This window comes from Pagrus major, chromosome 14 (assembly GCF_040436345.1).
Source record: "Pagrus major chromosome 14, Pma_NU_1.0".
Taxonomy (NCBI): Eukaryota; Metazoa; Chordata; class Actinopteri; order Spariformes; family Sparidae; genus Pagrus; species Pagrus major.
The window spans coordinates 558,879-579,678 of record NC_133228.1 but is presented as its reverse complement, the minus strand read 5'-3'; the positions used below and the strand labels follow the sequence as shown (position 1 = coordinate 579,678).

At 41.4% G+C, this 20,800-nt stretch overlaps 1 protein-coding gene across 1 annotated transcript; it reads right to left on the bottom strand.

Annotated features, from left to right (window-relative positions):
• Positions 1–2,303: 2,303 nt before the first annotated feature.
• Positions 2,304–4,428, bottom strand: LOC141008664 (zinc finger MYM-type protein 1-like). The gene is made up of 3 exons (XM_073481115.1): positions 3,272–4,428; positions 3,039–3,111; positions 2,304–2,762 (listed from the first exon to the last, which is right to left on the bottom strand). The coding sequence occupies exons 1-3, from the start codon at positions 4,426–4,428 to the stop codon at positions 2,304–2,306; spliced, it is 1,689 nt and encodes a 562-aa protein (XP_073337216.1).
• Positions 4,429–20,800: the final 16,372 nt, after the last annotated feature.

The following is a 20,800-nucleotide window of genomic DNA, read 5'->3' as shown; positions in this document are numbered from 1 at the left end:
GGGAAGCTTTCATCAAATACTTCCCCGTAACAACAGGAGCCCTCGCCCCCTCCAAAGATGACAGGGTCAGTGCCGGATTCGGGAGATGACCGTTCATTTTACTTCAAGTGGAGGTGTATGCAACTTGAACAGCGTTTGCTACATGTCTCAGGTAGGCACCAGCATTGTCTTTGGTACAGGTACTGTATGCTGTCTGTAAAAAATGCTTAGTGTCTTACTTTGATTGCACTCACTCATTGTTTGCAGAGAGGATGCTTGCCCTAGCACAAATTATTCACATGTTTGAAAGTGGGATCGACACTGAGACAATGGATATGAGAGCTGAGAAGCCGGAGGTAGCCCTACTCTTACGAGAGCGATCAAAACTACCCTTGATGGATGGCGTGTTGTGCCGCAGGGTTCTCAACCAAAGAGGTGAAGCTTTTCATCAACTTGTCATACCTAGTAGTCACAAGGTGTTCATGATGAAGTGGGGCATATGGACATTGAAAGAATTTCGGAACTAGCCAGAGCTAGATTCTATTGGCCGATAATGGCTAGGTACATTGAGACAAAATGTAAAAGCTGTGATAGATGTGTTAGACGGAAAGCTAGAGTGCAAAAGGCATCAAAACTGGTTAACATCAAAGTCAGTGGTCCCCTCGAGTTGATTTGTATAGATTTTCTGTCAATAGAACCTGACTCAAGAGACACTAGAAACGTACTGGTCATAACTGATCACTATACAAAATATGCACAGGCATATCCAACAAGAGGACCAGACATCCAAAACTGCTGCCACAGTGTTATGGGAGAACCTGTTTTGAGTCAGAAGTTGTCAGCAGAGCTTTGTAGGCATGCTGGAATCTCCAAGTCTCGCACAAACACCCTACCACCCGAGAGGGAATCCGGTAGAACGATTCAACAGAACGCTTGATCTCTTGGGAACTCTGGAGGAGAAAAAGAAGGAGGAATGGAGGAAATATGTTAGGGCCCCTAGTACACGCGTATAATTGTACAAGAAATTATGTGACTGGGGAAGCTCCTTTTCTTCTCATGTTCGGCAGAGAGCCGCGTCTTCCCATTGACCTATGTTTGGGCATCAGCCCTCAAGGCCCACAACCCCAAAATGCACTCACAATATGTGCGTGACCTGAAGAAAAGACTGAGACATGCATATGAGCTAGCTTCAAGAAATGCTGAGAAAAAGGCAGCTGTTGAACAAATGGCGCTGGGATGCTAAAGTGACTGCTCTGCCTTTGGAAGTGGGGGACAGGGTCCTTGTAAGGACCCTGAGTCTCAGAAAGAAGCACAAAAATCTCAGACAAGTGGGAGTCCACTGTTCATTGTTGTTGTCAAACAGCCAGATGAGAGTATCCCTGTCTATGTGGTCAAGCCTGAGGATGGAGAGGGCAGAGAACGGGTCCTGCATCATGACATGCTCCTTCCCTGTGGGTTCTTACCTACAATCTTGGAAGCGGATCGTGAAAATACTGAGGATTCCTTTCATTTTGAGTTGAAGACCATCAATTGTTCAGAAATGTAAACAATCATTTGTTTCCACAAAGAAAGAAAGAGAGAAATATATTTTGTGTTTTTATTTTTATTTCAATCTAGTGATAAAGATTTAAGGTCATGCAGTTGTGGTTGTGTGTTGATGAAGTGTTGTGAAGATGAAGTTGATGCATTTCAGTTCAGAAGTTAATAGTTGTGAATAAACTGGATAGGTAGTATACTGCTACCATAACCCTGGTAAATCCACTTATTGGTTACATAAACAGTGCGGAATGCAATATGTGGGGTGAAACAGGTAAAACAATGCTTACCAGGTTCATCCAACACAGATGTAATATTTCTAAAAAGAAAAACGCACAGACTCTTTTGGTAAAACACTTTGTAGAACACGACTGGTCTTCACTTACCTCCACAGTATTACCAGTGGCGGCTGGTGGAATTTTCTCCAGGGGGGGCTATAACTCCAAAAATAGACATATACAGTACCAAAAAGCAAGCAACACATGTACTAAGGTATTGAATTGAATTTATTTTCGAACGTGTGTGAATATGAAAAGAATCGTATCGATCTCATATATATATATCTATATATCTATATCTATCTATCTATCTATCTATATATATATAATATATATATATATATATAATATATATATATCCATCTATATATTATATATATAACACACACATATATACACACACATATATACACACATAAATACAACTCTCTAGTGTTCTACTTTTTGTACATAAATTTTGCCCTTCTATCCTTGAGAGAGGCAAATTTCTCAATGACTCTGTGGTTAAAGTCAGGGGTGGTTTTTGACAAGTTTCTTCTCCATAGAGAGCATGGCCAATGCATTGAGACGATCCTGTGACATTGTGTTCCTGAGGAAGGTCTTGATTCTCTTCAGGGTTGAGAAGCACCTCTCAGATTCAGCTGTGGTCATAGGAGTTGTGATGATGATCTTCAGCAGAGCCACAGTCTCTGAGAAGGTGTCCTGAAGATTGTTCCCCATGAAAAGATGGTAAAGAGCCACAGCACCACTGCAGCTCTTGAACTCATCATTGCTGTAGATGAGAGCCAGTTCAGTTTTCAGCTTGTTCTTGTTCAGCAGTGGGTAAGCCTCCATGGTGGTGTTCAGTGCTGCTTCAGGGAACTGGCTGCGGTACTGCTGGAATCTGTCTGCCTGCAGCAGTGTAGCACTGATCAGATGCTTTGTGAAGGCAAATCTGTGTTCAGCATGGCCCAAGATGGTGTCACAAACCTAAAAAAATGAATGCATCCATTTAATACAATATGGAGATGGCTATAAGTCAGCTTTCTAATATATAAATATATTTTAATATATAAAAACAATTTATTTTATGAATATATGTGTTCATTTAATAGCAACAATGCAAATTAACATTGCACCTCTATAAAAGTAGACTATTATATAGGGCCTATTCTAAGGTGTGTTCCCCACTTCCTCACAATATAGCACTACTATGATTAAAAACACTGTAAAAGACCTACACCACACATTTAGCTTCTATCTCACCTCTGTAGCTACCCTCTGAAGATCACCTGGGCCCAGTATGCGGCGTTTCTTGGCCAGCTGAGATACACTGCCACTGTGGGTCTCCACAGAGAGTAGGGAGGGAATCTCTGAACAGAACCAGAAGAGAAAAGTTCATCTTTAGTTGCCAGGTAAAATAACAAGAAATGTAAAAGCATATAGAGATTAACACAATATCAGTAATATTAAACAGCACAAGATACACATTAATTTACCTGATCTTTTGTATGTTGTCTGTGAACTGCTGCATGATTCCCTGAACAAAGACTGAGTCGATGGTCCGCTTCTGGAGCTGGCTGTAGAGAATGTTCACATGAGGCATGATGAGATGAAACAGTTTCAGGAAGAAGCTGAAGTGATCATCCTCCAGCAGCCTCACAAACCCTCCAGCTTCTCTCACAGTGGTAGGATCAAACTCTCCTGAGTCCCTGATGGTTTCAAAACACTGGAGCAGGTCTTCTTTGTGCTCAAAAACAGTGTTCACAGCTCGGCTATGAAAGTTCCACCTCACTGTGCTTGCTCTTGGGAGTCTGTGGGCCACCACTCTATCGAGTACGCTGGTTCTCTTAGGAGATCTTGAAAAAAAGCCAGAGAATCCAGCCAGGTCTGAGAAGAAATTACTCACTTTTGGGATATGGGAAGTCACCTGCTGCATGATAAGGTTAAGTTGGTGAGCATAGCAGTGGACGTAGTGTGCATTCACATAGACGTCTTGGACCTTCTTCTGCACACCACCTGTGGCTCCTCTCATGACACTTGCACCATCGTATGCTTGGGAAATGAGCTTGCTCTTCTGGTCATCAGGGAGAATGGAGCTCAACCTATCCAGAAGTGCTGTGGCGATGGAATCAGCTGTGGCCCTTTGGAGAGGTATGAACTCAAAAAACCTCTCTTGGACATCATGGGCCTTGTCAATGTAGCGGGTCACAAGCACCAGCTGACACTGAGTGGAAATGTCCATCGTTTCATCAGCCTGGATGGAGACAAAGTCTGCACTCCTGATTTCTCCAACGATGCACTCTCTCAAAACTGACAGCATGCAGTCAAGGAGTTCATTCTGTACAGTCTTAGATGTCCCCTTAAACACAGTGGCAGTCTGCAGGTGCTCATGTAGAACTGTATCCAGTGATGCTACAAAATCCACCAATCCTCTAAAAACACCAGGATTTTCTGAGCCTTCACTTTCATCATGGCCACGCAGGGCAAGTTCAAATGCACCACAGAACTTGACACAGTCTATTATTTTAGATAGGATGTGCCTGTTTTTGTCAACCTCCTCATTATGCTTACGGATCCCTATCCTGTAGCCTTCATCAAGCTGAGATGAAATGTTTATTTTGCCAAACATGGCTAGTCGCAGTGCATTTTCCATGTGGATCCCAGTTTGTTCATGCTTCTTTGCCTTTTCTGAAAAGTGCTTTAAATCAGTCATACCTGTCTTAATCCATGCTGGGTCAGATCCTGACGTTTGAAAAAGGAGGCAGGGAAAGCAGAATAAAGCATTAGCCTCGCCACATGCAGCTAGCCAAGCCTTGTTGCTAAACCAGGTCCTGGAAAAAGACCGGGTGTATTGTCTCCCTCTATCCTTGGACTGCTGATTGATTTATATGTTCGGCTGATCAGGTCCGCGCTCTTTCACGTCGTGCTTCTCCTGATATGTTCTCCTATCAAAAGGTGTTGTCTGAAGTGACTTCACTGAATTATCTAGTCTCTCTTTCTCCATTTTGCTCTCTGTCCGATCGTCTCCAACTCCCGCGGCTCGACCTGTCAATCAGCCGCACTTTATGACGGACGGCTGTGACGTCGGCCCCGTGGCGGGAGGGCGTTGGTATGTAAATCCAGCTGCATTCAGCTCTGGGCGCAGGTGAGGTGCGCCCCAACATGGTCCTATCTCTTGCATTGAAGAGGAGCTACTGCGCATGTACAACTTTTAACGAGAGTCTATGGGCAAAGATTTTTGCGCCCCGGGGCGGAAACACGTCACCGATCAGACAGCGCAGATGAACGAAACAACTTTACTCATCATATTAACTATATATTTATCTTTCTCATAAAAAAAATATAAGCTTCATGTATTTTGAAATATTTTTATTTTATTATTTAATTTTTATTAAAAAAATTTATGTCTTTTCAAGGTAATGTGGGGAGTGGTGAGTGGTGGGGCGGCGCCCTAGCGCCCTCTATTGGCCAGCCGCCACTGAGTATTACAGTGTAATCCAAGATGGTCCACAGCCCAGAGAAGGAAAATAGATACAACATAAATATTTATTTTAAAAGCATAAATATGGTTATTTTGTTAAGAAGCATAAATGTGTTTTTGGATTAAAATGCATACATTTCATTAAGAGCCACTTAACACAGATTTGGCAATAATTTAATGGAAATGATTAAAAAAATGCCTTTAAGAAATGTGATGACGCTTCCCCTTTAAGGCACTCGTTGCCCTGTGTTTACGCATGCTCCTGGCAGAGCTGAGCAGCAGAGCCAAGAGCAGAGGAGAAGCGAAGAGAAGCAGAGAAATTAACGAGTGAAATAGTTACAAAGACAGTTGCTTTAACGCCTGGAAAATAATACCCATCTACTTGGTGTTTCATGAGGACCATGTCTGAATAAGCCACAGCGGTTTTGGTGAGTTTCAGCTCGCTTTATGCTTCCTTGTACTGTTTGCACTTGAGTGAGTGACTGGTCGCTAGCAAAGCGCTAATAGCCTTAGCTAAAAAATGTGCGGAGAAAAGTCAAACTAAACTGTTTAGCGGCTAATAGTCTGCGGTTTATCAACCAAAGAGTTTTATTTCATGTAAAAAGAGGAGTTATACGGCCCAGCGGCAGGAGGAAAAGTACCCATGTCACTGTGTGGGGCCCGGTTACACCACGTAACAGTAACATTATGATTTAAACTCGCTGTAAAAGGTTATTTCATTTGCATGGACAGAGTAATTTATTTTGTTTATGGCCTGTTGTACAGGTCAGGTTTTTTTGCTTGCTCCTGAATGAAGTTTGACCAAAGAGAGACACTCTTCCTAGGTGCGGGAGACCACACATACGCACGCAGCCGTGGGACACAAGATGGCGAGCCAAACCCACAGACTTCGTTCGTAAAAGACATCTTCATCTTCACCTTCATATTCATCGCTTCAATGAGGATTTGCCGGATGGATTACTGGTAAACTCGCTGCCGGAGAGGTAGGAGTGTTGGAGATATTTCTTTTGAACTGAACTGAGTTGGAAAAATAACTGAACTGAACTTAAACTTTATTGAACTTGAACTGAAGTGTTACACCCTACTGAAGTGTTACACCCTAACCCATACCTGCAGGATACCTTAGACACTGTCTGAACACTGTTATGTTTATTGTTCTTGTTTACTTTAAGTAAAGTACTGGCTTTAATTTTAAAGAACCTGGTCTCTGGTCTAATTTTAACCTGTCGCCCCACTCCATCAGAACCTAGAACTGGTCCAGTGGCTTTAATAGTGTGTCTGGCGGACACTAGTGCTACACACCTCCCGTGCCTTTTGGGGCGCGGGCTCAGTTCCCCTGCCCAACCCTAAAATAATAAATCATACTTACCTAAAAAAGTTAACAACAATTCATACATACCTTAAAGACTCTACATTTATCTAAATTCATATGGAGATTATAACATTGGAGGAAAGGGGGAGGGACAAATGAAGTGAAAAGGACAATCTAAGAAGAAACCACTAAAGCTTAAGGGACACAAAATCGGGAGGGTGTAAAAGGAGGCTTGTAGGAGAGAGAGCTCACTTCTGCTCTAACCACAGGAAGAGAAGCACCTCAGTCAGCCAGTCAAGAACAGCCAACTTGTTTTCTTTTTAGTGTACCTTGGCTTGAGGAAGTACTACAGGTCGAAACGTCGCCCTTGGCACACACTTTTTTCATTTATATACTTAAAAACAATTTAATTTCTTTTCATCTTACACACACATTATTATTTTTCATTTCATAGATCATTTTAGTTAGTTAAAAAATGCATAAATAAATGTATTTTCATTTCTTAGAGACTTAGACTTAGACAGATTTTATTGTCATTCTGTGAGCAACAAATGAACAAAATTTTGTTTCAGAGGCTCAGCATAGAAATTAAAATGAAAGTATATCAAAAAATACCACAATAAGAAATAAATATCAAAAACAGAAACATACTAAAAAGTGCAAATTACTGAAAGCAGTCTGATGACAAGGGGGGAAAAAGCTGTTATAGAACCTTGTGGTCCTGCACTGAAAGCTGCAGAACCTCTTTCCAGAGGCCAGCGCGGAAAACAGTCCATGGTGAGGGTGGGAGGAGTCTCTGATAATATTTCCAGCTTGGGACATGCAGCACTTGGGAGCAATGTCCTGAATGGAGGGGAGAGAAGTCCCAATGATCTTCTCCGCTGTCCTCCACATGGAAATGCAGCTGGTCAGGATGCTCTCTATGGTGCTCCTGTAGAATGTAGTGAGGATGGGCGGGGGCAGGAGGGCTCTCCTCATCCTTCGCAGGAAGTGCAGACGCTGCTGTGCCTTCTTGACCAGTGCCGAGGGTTCACAGACCAGGTGAGGTTGTCTGTGATGTGCACCCCCAGGAACTTGGTGCTGCTGACCACCTCCACAGCCGTGTTGTTGATGAGAAGTGGAACGTGGCTGGGCTGCTTCTTCCTGAAGTCGACAATGATCTCTTTGGTTTTGTCCACATTCAGGATCAAGTTGTTTTTTCTACACCAGCCCACCAGCTGCTCGACCTCCTCCCTGTAAGCCAGGTCGTGGTCATCCCTGATGAGGCCCACCACTGTTGTGTCGTCCGCAAACTTCACAATGTGATTGGTGGTAGCCCTTGGGATTATTTATTATTATTCGTAGATAACAACAACAATGATAATAATAATGATGATGATGATGATGATGATAAATATTTCAATAACTATAATTACATAAATACACGACTCCAAAACAAAACAATGGATGGGGGTTGGACGGAGGTACGCTACGGGCGCGACCGTCAACCCGTTTGGGACTGAGTGATTGAGGCTTCAAGTGGGAAGGACCGTGCACCTCCCGTTAGTGATGGGAATTCCAGCTGTTTTAAGAGAGCCGGTTCTTATGACTCGGCTCACTGAAATGAGCTGGCTCTTTCCCAAGTGGCTCCTCCAATTTTTTGTTGCTTAAATTAATTAATTTATTACAAAAAAATATGTATAAATTTAATTACTAATGTACAAATATTTCACCCATTCTTGAGAATTGGGACAAATCATGTCCTACCAAAAAAACTTAAAATTATTAATTATCAACACACTAATTCCATTTATTTTTTGGTGAAAATTTCCTTTTAAAGGATTTATATATATGAAATAAATGATTTATAAAATGTATTGGTGTGCTTTTTTTTTTTTTTTAACTTCTAAACTTGCCATGCCAGAAAACACCGTTGTCCAAGACAGGAATTTACAACTTCAAACGATTAAAAAATTTGTTAAAAGTCTTCAAAATCGGGGAGTCACGTGATGCAGGCAGCAGAGATGGCAGCTTAGTCGGAGGCTCTGCAGTTGAGTAGTTTATTTTATTTAAATGAAGGGTTACACGTTGCTTTATTTTGACATGTGTGTGACACATTTTTACGTTGGAGTATTTTGAAACTACATTCGTTGAGTTACGATGCCTGGCCAGCAGCAAAAGCCCGCAACATGAAGCCAAGAGGCAGCTAGCAAACCCGGCGAAGCTAGTAACACAGCTAAAGCAGGTAACACTGCGGCTATAAACAACTCGCCGTTGCCCTCCAAAACTCCCAGCGACAGAGCTACCCCCCCCAACCAGATGGTTAAGGACATATCGAGCATCTATGCACTTTTAAAAGAAACCTCAGAGTCTCAAGAGCGCAAGCTTAATGCCATTCAGTCAGCAACTCGGGCTGTGGAGGCCAAGCTGTCTGACATTGCTACACGCCTGAACAATGTTGAGTCTCGCATAGATTTCCTTGAAGACGCTCATCAGGCGCTAGAAACTAATCCTCCCGCCACTCAAACTGAGGTGGAAATCTAGCGACAGAAGCTGGACGACCTGGAAAATAGGAGCTGGCGGAACAATCTGCGCTTTGTTGGTTTCCTGCAGGGATGCGAGGGCCCGGACACACTCGTGTTTCTACGCAAAGTTATCCCACAGATGCTGAACATTGATTTTCAGGGGGACCTCAAAATTGACCGCACGCACCGGACCCTTGCCAGATGCAGACCTGACGGCCAGCCCCCTAGACCGATCCTTGCTCGTTTCCTGAGATTCCAGGACAGGGAACGGATCGCTGAAGCTGCGCGGAAGATGGGAAAGGTGCACTGGGACAAGCATCACATAATGGTCTTTCCTGACTACTCCAAACTTGTCACCGAGAAACAGGCTTCTTTTAATCAATGCAAATGCCTGCTTCACGAGCGTCGGATCAAGTTCTCCATGATGTATCCAGCTGTGCTCTCCCTGAGGACGGTGGACGGTAGACGTGAGTTCACAGACCCCAAAAAAGCACTGGAATTCATTCGCTCTCTGCCCCCGTGAAAGCATATTCATATTCTGCCCTTAAGTTACCTAGAACCATCCAGTTGAACTGTACACGTCTCTCATTTACACTGTTAAACACATCTGAATATGAAAGAGATATTTCATTTACTATTTTGGATGGAGGCATTATGGCTTTTATTATACCTATCATTTTTGGTTGTGCTCTGATTCAGATTGTTATTTGTCTATACTGTTGGCATTAGAGTTGCTATAGTAGGGGGAGCATATCTGTAATGTATGTCACTCCCTGAACTTACTGGTGTACCTTTATTTTATTACTCACCCACTTATTATTTCACCTGTTTTTGGGGTGGAGAAATACATTTGTTTTGTTTTGTCTTCTTCCGCTCCGTCCCACCATTTCCATTAGCACTATAGACCAACCCAGAGCTGATAAGGGCTTAATGGGGAGACATATGCCTCAGATAGACATTACTAGATGAGTGGAGAGATACTTAAAACTAACTTGTTCAAGTATTTTGGTTATATTTGACTATTTATTGCTTATGACCGTTACACAGTTCTTGTACTGATGTAGCCCTTACTAATTTGTAGCTACATAATTAAAGCTGCTTGACTGCCCTCTTCGCGAGCTGTTAGACTGTTCAAAGTCACGGACCAAGTTTTTTGTGTGTTAGGTTTGGTGCTTTTTGAGCACCTGCAGGTGACGACAGTTCACGGTCACCATGTATCAGTATGTATACACGTCTTTTTTTCCTGTCATATTGTTTTCTTTTTTCTTTTTCTTTTTTTCCCAATTCTTTTCCTGCCCATGTACATGATGCTTGTTGCTCAGTGATGGTGGTTCCTAATGATAGGTTACATCCCCTACATGCATCGGTTGCTAGACCTACTCCAATCTAATGATGCAGGCTGATAAAGGAAGGACCTTGAAACTAATGACATGGAACGTGCAAGGTCTTAACCACCCTATCAAAAGGAAAAAAGTCATAACATTTATTAAGCCGAAAAGATGTGATATAGCATTTCTGCAGGAGACTCACTTATTAACTCAGGAATCTAGAAAGCTTTGCAGAGATTGGGTTGGTCATGTCTCCGCCTCGTGCTGGAATGGTCATAGCAGGGGGGTAGCAATTCTAGTCCACAAACAAATGCAATTCAAATGTATTAGGGAAAGTATTGATGATGCTGGATGGGTTTTGTTACTTCTCGCTAAGATTCAGGGCCATAAAGTAATATTAGCTAATGTTTACGCCCCTAATATTGATGATCCCACATTCTTTGGGCAACTAAAGTGTAAACTCAAAGATATGGGAGACTACCCGATTTTGATGGGGAGTGTCTTTAATCAGGTTATGGATAACATATTGGATCGTAGCACCCCATCACAGCGTCAATGCAAATCAGCCTCCATTATGCACAAAATGGGCAAAGCTTCTGATCTAGTTGATGTCTGGCGGTTATTAAACCCAACCACAAGAGATTATACTTTCTATTCCCCGCGTCACAATACATTTTCTAGGATCGATTATTTTTTTGTTTCTGGATTTGGTATCGCCTCCATAGTATCTAGCTCTATCGGTAGCATTCTCCTCTCGGATCATGTTCCTGTGTTTCTTTGTGTAACCCCTTTTTGCAATACCCCTAAGTCCCCCAGGTGGAGGCTCAATTCCAGCCTTTTGCTTGACCTAAGTTTCAAAGAATCTTTAAGGACTCAAATTAATCTTTTTATAGAAACTAATTTGGCGTCAGCACCATCTGCTGGTGTGGAATGGGAAGCGTTCAAGGCCTTTATTAGAGGTCATGTAATACAACGTGCTTCTTTCAAAAAGAAATCTAAGATAACAAAAAAACTTGATTTGGAGAAGGAGATTTATGCCGCTGAAGCTGTATTTAAGCAAAATATGACCCCCTCAAATCTCACTAATCTGACCAGACTAAAATATGAACTTAACTCCCTTCTGACTCAGAAGGCAGAGTTCTCTCTTTTCAGAGCTAGGCAAAAATACTTAGAAGAGGGCGACAAAGCAGGAAGATTGCTGGCTAGATTAAACAGAGAGAGTCTCAGAGCACAATAGCAGCAATTAGGACAGAAGGTGGTGCTGTTGCGCGTGATCCCAAAGAGATAAATAAGATATTCAGAGAGTTTTAGGCAACGCTTTACTCGTCAGAAACGCAAGTTGACCAGCAAGAGATGCATGCATTTCTGACCTCCCTCACTCTCCCCACCTTATCAGTGGACCAGGTAGATTTGCTTGACGCGCCAATCACTAGGGAGGAGATTGTGGATGTTATTAGAGGCCTTCCATCTAGCAAGGCGCCAGGCCTGGGCGGCTTCACAGCAGAATTTTTTAAGGTGTATGCTGAGGAACTCTCCCCTCTACTTCTGCAAATGTATAGTGAAGCACTGGATAAGGGCAGCCTACCCCCCACACTGTCTGAGACTGTAGAAGCTATAGACCAATCAGTTTGATTGGCTGTGACAGTAAAATTCTTGCTAAGATTCTAGCTGTAAGGTTAGATAAGGTGATGACCAACCTGATTCACCCCGACCAAGTTGGCTTTATTTGCACTCGGAGCTCAGCTGATAATATTAGTAATATTAGACCTAGTAATTTCTAATGACTTCCTATGGTAAGCAAGCATACTACATCACAGAAAGTGCTGGGAATAATTAAGTTCTCAGCTTTCCAATGACTTCACTTCATAACGTTCCCAAGGCAACAGGAGGAAAATGGCTGCTCTTGTGTGAAGTAAACGCAACATTTTTCAACTTTCTGCGAAGATGTATGTGACTTTTTTTCAACGAAAATGTGGGGATTATGAAATCATGCAAGCCCCGCATATTTTGTGCATTTTGCGCGGAAATTGGCGATTTATGCGGCCAAAGTGTGGTGTCTTTGAAAAAAATGCGGCCCCTGCATAAATGTGCGGACTTTGGCTGATTATGCGTTGAATTATGCGATCGCATAATCGTGTTTTTCTGGAGGGACTGATGTGTGTTAAGACCTTTTGCACAACTTCTGGTGGAAATGGAAGAAGAGCCACCATCAGGCCCTGAGGGCACATCCACAGGAATAACTGCTGAGAGTATTAAACCTGGGGACTGGATGGCAGTAGTTTATGAAGAGCACTGGTGGTTGGCCAGAGCTGTTTCTGTGGATGGTGAAAACCAGGATGTGAGAGTGGAATTCCTGCATCCCCAATTTTCTGACCTATACATGTCCTTACATTTTTGTATTGCAATATTGAATTTAGATATGTCGTCCCATCCCTAGTTGTAATAAATGGTGGCTGTTTAATTCAGGGGAAAATAGGTCTTTCACAGTTATTGTTATTTAGTTTGAAAGTTGATCAGTTTGGTTACAAAGTTTCTCAATCTTCTCAGATTTTTTTAAGGTATCGATGAATTAGCTGATTTCAAGTCAAAATCTGAAACAATCAAAAAGAGAAGATTCATGTTTGGAATGGCTTTCTGTGTGCTTCCAGTTTTTAAGGTTTGTGTACTATTATGTTTCATATGACGTCAACTCCGTCAGTTGGCTGTCAACTCCGTCATAGAGAAGTCACCTCCGTCAGACGGACTTTTTCTGTGATATTCATGAAATATATGTTCATAATGGTTTATAAAATGAGTTCATGTCAATAAAAAGTGTCTTTGGTACACCTAATGTGTGTCCTTTGTGTTATAAATTATATTATATGTTGTTTATCACGAAGACAAATGACATTATTAACAAAAATTGTAAGTTGGCAACATTATAATGGTATTTATTTCTTGAATAAGAAAATATTAAACGTTTTGATTATACAGCTAATTAAATCATCTTGTATTTAATACAACAAAAATCATTAAACATTTCCTTAATATTTTATATTATAATACTATGACTTTTTGTGTGCCTGACGGAGTTGACAAAGTTCAAGTCCTCAGCTGCAAAAAATGCTATTTAAGAAAAAATTAAATCACTGGGTGGTTGGCCCATTACAAGGTTTAATAGCCAAGACTTTGATCTTTTAAAATATATCTTCCAAGCATGATTGAAGGTTAAAATAATTTAAAGGTGACATATTATGCTCATTTCTGCTTGTTGACATGGTTCCTTGATGGCTAAATGGAATGAAAGTAACATGCTTTGGTCGAAAAAACCGAAGGATTGAGCACAGCAGGGGTGTTTACACACCAGTTTCACAGCCCTGATTTAAGCGGCAGGTTTGAGTGACTTTCCCTTTTATGCTAATGAGCTACTGCGTGCGCCGCCCACCTCTTCCTGCCGGGTGGAAGACGTGAGGACAGCATCGCGTGACCATGGCAACGAGCTATACACATTTGCGAAGCAACTTTTCTGTGTCCATGCCTGCATATAACTGATAGTAGCACAGCAGACATGTAGCAGCTAACCCCTGTCTCCGGCTCCAAAACAAAGTAGTGATTGCTTGACTGCAGGTAACGTGCAGGTCACTGTCCTTTAGCACAACATGCTAATGAATTAATGTAGCTCACCATCCGCGAACAACTGAGACATTTCACCCCGTCTCCTCTGCGTGTTCACGGAGGAACAGTACCTCACCGTCCGCTAACAACCGAGACATTTCACCCCGTCTCCTGTGCTTGTTCACGGAGGAACAGTACCTCACCGTCCGCTAACAACCGAGACATTTCACCCCGTCTCCTCTGCGTGTTCACGGAGGAACAGTACCTGGGAGTTCACCTGAACAATAAACTGGACTGGACTGATCACACTGCAGCAACATACAAGAAAGGTCAGAGCAGACTCCATCTGCTGAGGAAGCTCAGGTCCTTTGGGGTGCAGGGGGCACTCCTGACAACTTTCTATGACTCTGTGGTGGCATCAGCCATTTTCTATGGAGTAGTCTGCTGGAGCAGCAGCATCTCGGCAGCAGATAGGAAGAGACTTGATAAACTTATCAAGAAGGCCAGCTCCATCCTGGGATGCCCTCTTGACCCAGTGCAGGTGGTGGGAGAGAGCAGGATGATGGACAACCTGTCATCGCTGCTGGCGAAGGAGTCCCACCCCCTGCAGGTCACTATCACTGCACTGGTCAGCTCCTTCAGCGACAGGTTGATACATCCCAAGTGTGTGACGGAGAGGTATCGCAGGTCCTTCCTTCCTGCTGCTGTCAGACTGTACAACCAGCACTGCTCCCAGTAGACCTCACATGTGCACTGTCCAATACTAAACTCTACACATATCCACACACTTTCTGGTTTGCACTAATTGGACAATTTTTTAATACCCATATTTATTATTTAATGTTTGTAAATAAAAATACCAAACTGCTTATACTTACACTGTTCATATTATAAATACTATGTCATATTGTAAATACCAAGTTCATATTGTAAATACTATGTATATACGAGTTAATTCTATTTCTTATCTCTATTATATTGTTTATTTTTTACTTTTTATTATTGTTTAAGTGTGATACTGTCCTTTGGCTGCTGTGACTAAGGAATTTCCCCATTTGCGGGACAAATAAAGGATTTCTGATTCTGATTCTGATTCACCGTCCGCTAACAACCGAGACGATTTCATACAATCTCCTCTGCTTGTTTACGGCCGAGCAGTGGTTCACCGACCGGTTAGAAGCGATAAAATCTCAATATCCTAATTCATTTTCTCAATTCACTGTCATGTTTTAAAAGAGTGCTGATATGACAAATCGTGAATCCTACGGCCAGTAAGCCCAACGTTGATAACTTCACGTTAGCCTCATATTTACATCAACGGTTAGCGTTAGCATTAGCGTTAGCTCATGTGCTAAACGGCCAAAGTAACACAAACTACACTGTTTTTTAAATACTTACAGTTCCATCATTGACAGTGGGTATGGATCCATCTTTTAAGGGACAATCTTGTTGCCAGTCCAGCGTCCAGTCCTGACCCTGGTTGCTGAAGCAGTCCGACGTGAAGTGACTGGCACAGACTGTAACGCTTTGCTCACTGAAGCTGGGACGTTTCCCTGATAAATAAAATGTAGCCGCTTCGCTCTGATATCCTCTTTGATAGGGAGGCCATGTAGCGAAACAGAAGGATCCGTGCATCCGACGACAGAGCAGCAGTGCTCGGCTTTCGGGTTGCACATGGTAGCGGTCAGGCTGTCCCGTAGAAGTTAAGCGAGAACGAGAAAAATGGCGGATCCTCGTCCAGGTAGCTGGCCAAGTGTGGGAGGAGATAGCCAGCGCCAGGACTGGAGTATGCAAAAGACCGGATTGTGACGTCACAATCTGGTCGAAATCCAAACGGCTCGTTTAGAGACCCAATCCCTGACTCCAGTAGTTTACGAAATATTGACTTAGTTGTCGAAAAATCATGCTTAAGGGGTGGGGAGGCACTCCGGATACGCAAATATATATACTAAAGCAAGGAAAAAGTGAGTTTTGCATAATATGTCCCCTTTAAAAAAAAAAAAAAAAGGTTTTGTCACAATTCTCAAGAATGGGTGATTTATTATGTATATGGCTTATTATACTCAACATGGAACAGAGTGCTACAAAAAATATTTTTTTAAGTACATAGCCTTTTGCACAAACTGTCTTATAGAGCTCTGGGTTGTGGTGGTGTAGTGTAGACACTGTGTAACCACTAAGTGGAATTTATCCAGGGTTATGGTAGCAGTTTACTACCTATCCGGTTTTATTCACAATTTTCAATTTCTGAACTGAAATGCTACAAATGCTAGAAGTGGAAACCATAGAAATACACATTACCATCAACATACAACCACAACTGTATGACCTTAACTCTTTATAAATGGATTAAAATAAAAATAAAACACAAATATATTTCCCTCTTTCTTTCTTTCTTTCTTTTCTGAAAACAAATGATTGTTTACATTCTCTATAAACAATGAAATTATTATTTTTACTCTTTACAAAGGCACCGGACAAGATGCTCCTTGTCTGTTTGAATTGGGAGTCCCTTTCTCAACCCATGAGAACAATTCAATACCGGACGGTCTTCAATTCAAAATGAAAGGAAGCCTTTGTTTGTCCTTTTAATTGTCGTTAGCAAAAAAAAATATGTTTAGTACTGGCCAGCAAAAAATAAGTTATATAGAGCTCTATATGTGAAGTGCAATGTGATGTTTTGCCTGAAAATATCAGACGGGTCCAAGAGATGGCAGGCGGCAGCTGTTCTCCCAGTAGCCACATTAAAAGCAGTCTCTGCTCCAATAATGACCCACTAGCAAGGAAACATTGTATTTATAAATGAAGTCAGGCTAATACAGAGCACTGATGAGCAGGACACACGTCAATACACAGCAATAATGATCTACTGGGCCCACGATCCCTACCAGAAGTGTGGCATACAGAGCCAATATCCCTACATTATTATTAGTATTTACATGGTTAATATAATTTACATTCAGTACAGCTCATGTTCAGAGTGTGGTAGTAATTTTCTGTGTTTATGGTGAGAAAAAAAATGGTTTATTGTCTGAAAAATGTAGTTCCCTAGCAGTCTGCACTGCAGTACCTAACTCCGACCAGCAGAGGGCGCGTTCGCTACACGGTGTGTTCAGGAATAAGGAAGTCACGCGTGAATCTGTTCAGTGAATGAGAACACACACTTGAGTCTGAAGTTAATATGTGTGTGTGGCGAACTGTGATGATAAAATACATATTTTTGCTCTTTGCAGGTAAGAAGGGAGCGTTAGAGATGTGTAACGAGTGGGTGATTGTGTTATGTGCTGGTTTATTATCCCGTTCGGACGTTATGTATTGTTGTTTATAGACGTTACTCAGCCAATGGACCGTACGGAAAACGGCTAGCCTGTAGTTAGCACTGGTTGCGTAGTTACCGCGAGCAACAGGAAAACTATGAGCCGGTCAGCCCGGACTGCTCGTGTAGTTCAGAGATAAATACATAAATAGGTTAAAATAGATACATGATTAATTTGACAATGTTTAGACGTGATTGATACTGTGTGTTTGCGAAATAAGTTGATATATTGAATGTACATGATGAAACTGGTCGAGACTAGGGATACAACAGTCACATGATTTATTGTTTTGATGTTGGTACAGGTGTTATGATTTTTCTGTGTTAGAACAGTGAATATGTTCAGTGAATGAGAACACACACTTGAGTCTGAAGTTAATATGTGTGTGTGGCGAACTGTGATGATAAAATACATATTTTTGCTCTTTGCAGAACAAAAATAAAGACATTCAAATTAAATGTGTAGTGGAAGGTAGCTTCACTCTGCACCACGCTACAGAAGCACCATACTATTGGCTGTCGTAACACTGTCGTAATATGACACCGTCTAAAGGGCACTACACAAAACGATACTAACTGAAAACATCAGCTGACTGAAACTACAGCTGGGTTACAACTGCAGCAGCAGCAACAGATGCAGCAGACAAACTGGCACTTTCATTAGTAGCAGGTTCACTTCCAACTGCACTGATGAATGTACAGTTCTAATGTGCCTGTGCAGGTTATTTGTAGAGCCTGCTCGATATGAGATTTTAACCTTGCATACTCTGTTCATACTTACCATAAAAGTTAAAAACAACACTTCATACTTACCTCAAAAAGTTAAAACAACAATTTATTAGTGGTGGGACTCGATTAGAAAAAATAATCTAATTAATTAGAGGCTTTGTAATTAATTAATCTCAATTAATCGCATATCAATATTTGACACAGGAAGCAAAATTTTTAAATTTAAATGGATTTTGGTATATGACTGAATCAATGAATAGACACATAAATGAGCTTAAACAACAAAATCGTGTTTATTTTCACCACTGAGTGTTAACATAAAGTGCAATATGAACAAAGAATAAAAGAATTTTCAGGACTTTTTGTAAACTTTCTATGTCTTAAACACATTTGTTTTTGTTTATTAAAATAAAAAACAGAACTTAGGTTTCCACTTTTCTGGAATGTACTGTACTAACATTGCAAAATAGTTAGAATAATATCCTTGGCATAAAATAAACAGTCCAACAGTTAAACATAAAGTGCCCTTTCTACCATAAATGGTTTTGAAAAACAACACAGAAACAAAAATGATCCATCAACTGATGACAGTCCCTACCTGTCTACCACCGAGAGTGGCTGACAGTCCACTGCAATCCACTTCGCCAGTGCGTTTGTTAATTTGTCATTCGTGGACTTACTCATTTTGGCTCTGAACCCTGTTATCTTGTCGAGTGTGGATTGGCGACACTGCCTGCTTGAACTAGGAGTGTTGTCTGTGCTAGCTGCAACATGTTTGGCATTGAGGTGGTAGCGGAGGCTGGAAGTGCTCTGGTGATAGGCAAATTCTTTCTTGCACAATTTGCACACAACTGGGCTTTTATCCAGGTTTCCACCTGGTAGTTTTTTAAAACTAAAATTTCCACCCACTGAACCCAGCAACGACTTCTCATCGGTTTCCATTTCTTGTGTTGTGTCCTGTGCATCGGTATTACGGGTTTGCCAGAACTTGTGCAACGAGCAATGTTCCACGCTGTTTGGAGTGCAAAAATAAATTGCGATTAAATGCGTTATTTTTTTTGTCGCGTTATTTTTTCTGTAATTAATTAATCGTAATTAATGTGATAAAGTCCCAGCCCCACAATTTATACTTACGTTAAAAACTTAAAACAACAATTCATACTTACCTTAACCCTCGTGTTGTCCTGGGGTTCTGACCCCAAGTTAAATTTTTTCCCGTCAAAATTTGTTTTTTATTCATCAAATGGTCTGAAAATAATGGGGGTTGTCCGATACTATGCTCTTAATGATTGAAATAAATTTGAAATAATTTGATTGAATTATTGTCTAATCGAATTACTTGTCCTTAATAATTGTCCTCTGGGGTCAAAAAGACCCTGCAGCACAAAGTGGTGCGATGGAGCAAATTGTCACACCATACTGCTTTCCAAAACATCTTTGATCTTGGATGTTTGATGTGTGGGGTCAAGCAATGGTTATTACAAAACAACAAAAAAGGTCTTTTCTCACAGGTGTTGGGGCATTTCACATTTAAGTCTGAGAGAGACAGGCAGCACAATGAGGAGGCAGAGGCGCTATACTGCACAGGAGGCTTGTGAGCTCATTTTTAACCATGTTGTGGAAAAGGGCATCGACACCTGTTCTGTTTGAGGAAATTGAGTCGCTTCCACATTGACAAATCTATCATGACTCTCTTTTACCATGCTTTTATTGAATCAGTTTTATTATTTGCACTAGCAGCCTGGTTTGGGAACCTCTCTTTGAAAAATAAAAGCTCACTCAACCAAATAGTAAAGTGGTCTAGCAGGCTGACTGGTGAGCCTCAGCTCAACGTGGAGACCTTGTATACAAAACAGCTACAGCACATATGTGGTTCAATTTTAAATGACAGTTCCCATCCATTGCACACTGAGTTTCAGCTTCTCCCCTCTGAGCGCAGGTTTACAATCCCTAGGTGTAGTACAAAAAGACACAAAAACAGTTTTGTCCCTGCAGCCATTACACTGAGGAATAAGTCATAGCCATGGATTAAAGTTCTCCATCGCTACGACGGATTTCCATCATTCAAACTTCACAGAGGCAACTTATGAGATCAATGTAGATCGGAGGAGAACAAGTGTTGGCTGATTGTTATTGACGGATTGTCACACTCTACAGCCAATGGTATCGTTAACAGTGTGTGCACGCCTGACCAATGACAGTGTAGTGAACCACACAGGGCGGGATCTCGACACGGAGCGGTGCTAAAGTTTAGCTGCTTAGCTAGCAAGGACTCGTTGCGCTGCTACGTTATCAATTAGTTTTTGAGTTTAGTCAACACGTGAGAACTCGTCTGACATGGAGAGTCTCCTGTTGTGTGCTACATGTGTGAAATAACAACTATAGTCTGGACTTTGTCTGCAGTGTATCTGTGTAAACGGCTTCATTCAGCATCTCTCCCTCCCCTCTGGCACCGTGAGTTACCATGGTTACAGGAACGCCCTGAAACTTTATAATGTGAATGTTGCCTGATTGTAGCTCAATGCTTAAATCTTGTATTATAACATATAGAACAAAGCCTCAGAGCTTCTTTGATTATTAACAGTATGTTAGTGATGACAGAAAGGTGATAACTCGCCATCAGACTGACAAGGCTGCAAAAATTGCTGCTTGTATGATGTATTTTTCTGTTAAACGATAAGAGGCTCACTTTAAACAATATTATTATTATTATTATTATTAATAATAATAATACTAATACTAATAAATAATAATAATAATA

Coding starts and splice junctions, on each gene's coding strand:
- LOC141008664 (XM_073481115.1), bottom strand. CDS start 4,428: ATGGAAAATGCACTGCGACTAGCCATGTTTGGCAAAATAAACATTTCA. Junction 3,112..3,271: donor GACAACATACAAAAGATCAG/GTAAATTAATGT, acceptor GGAGACCCACAG/TGGCAGTGTATCTCAGCTGG. Junction 2,763..3,038: donor TTCAGAGGGTAGCTACAGAG/GTGAGATAGAAG, acceptor TCATTTTTTTAG/GTTTGTGACACCATCTTGGG.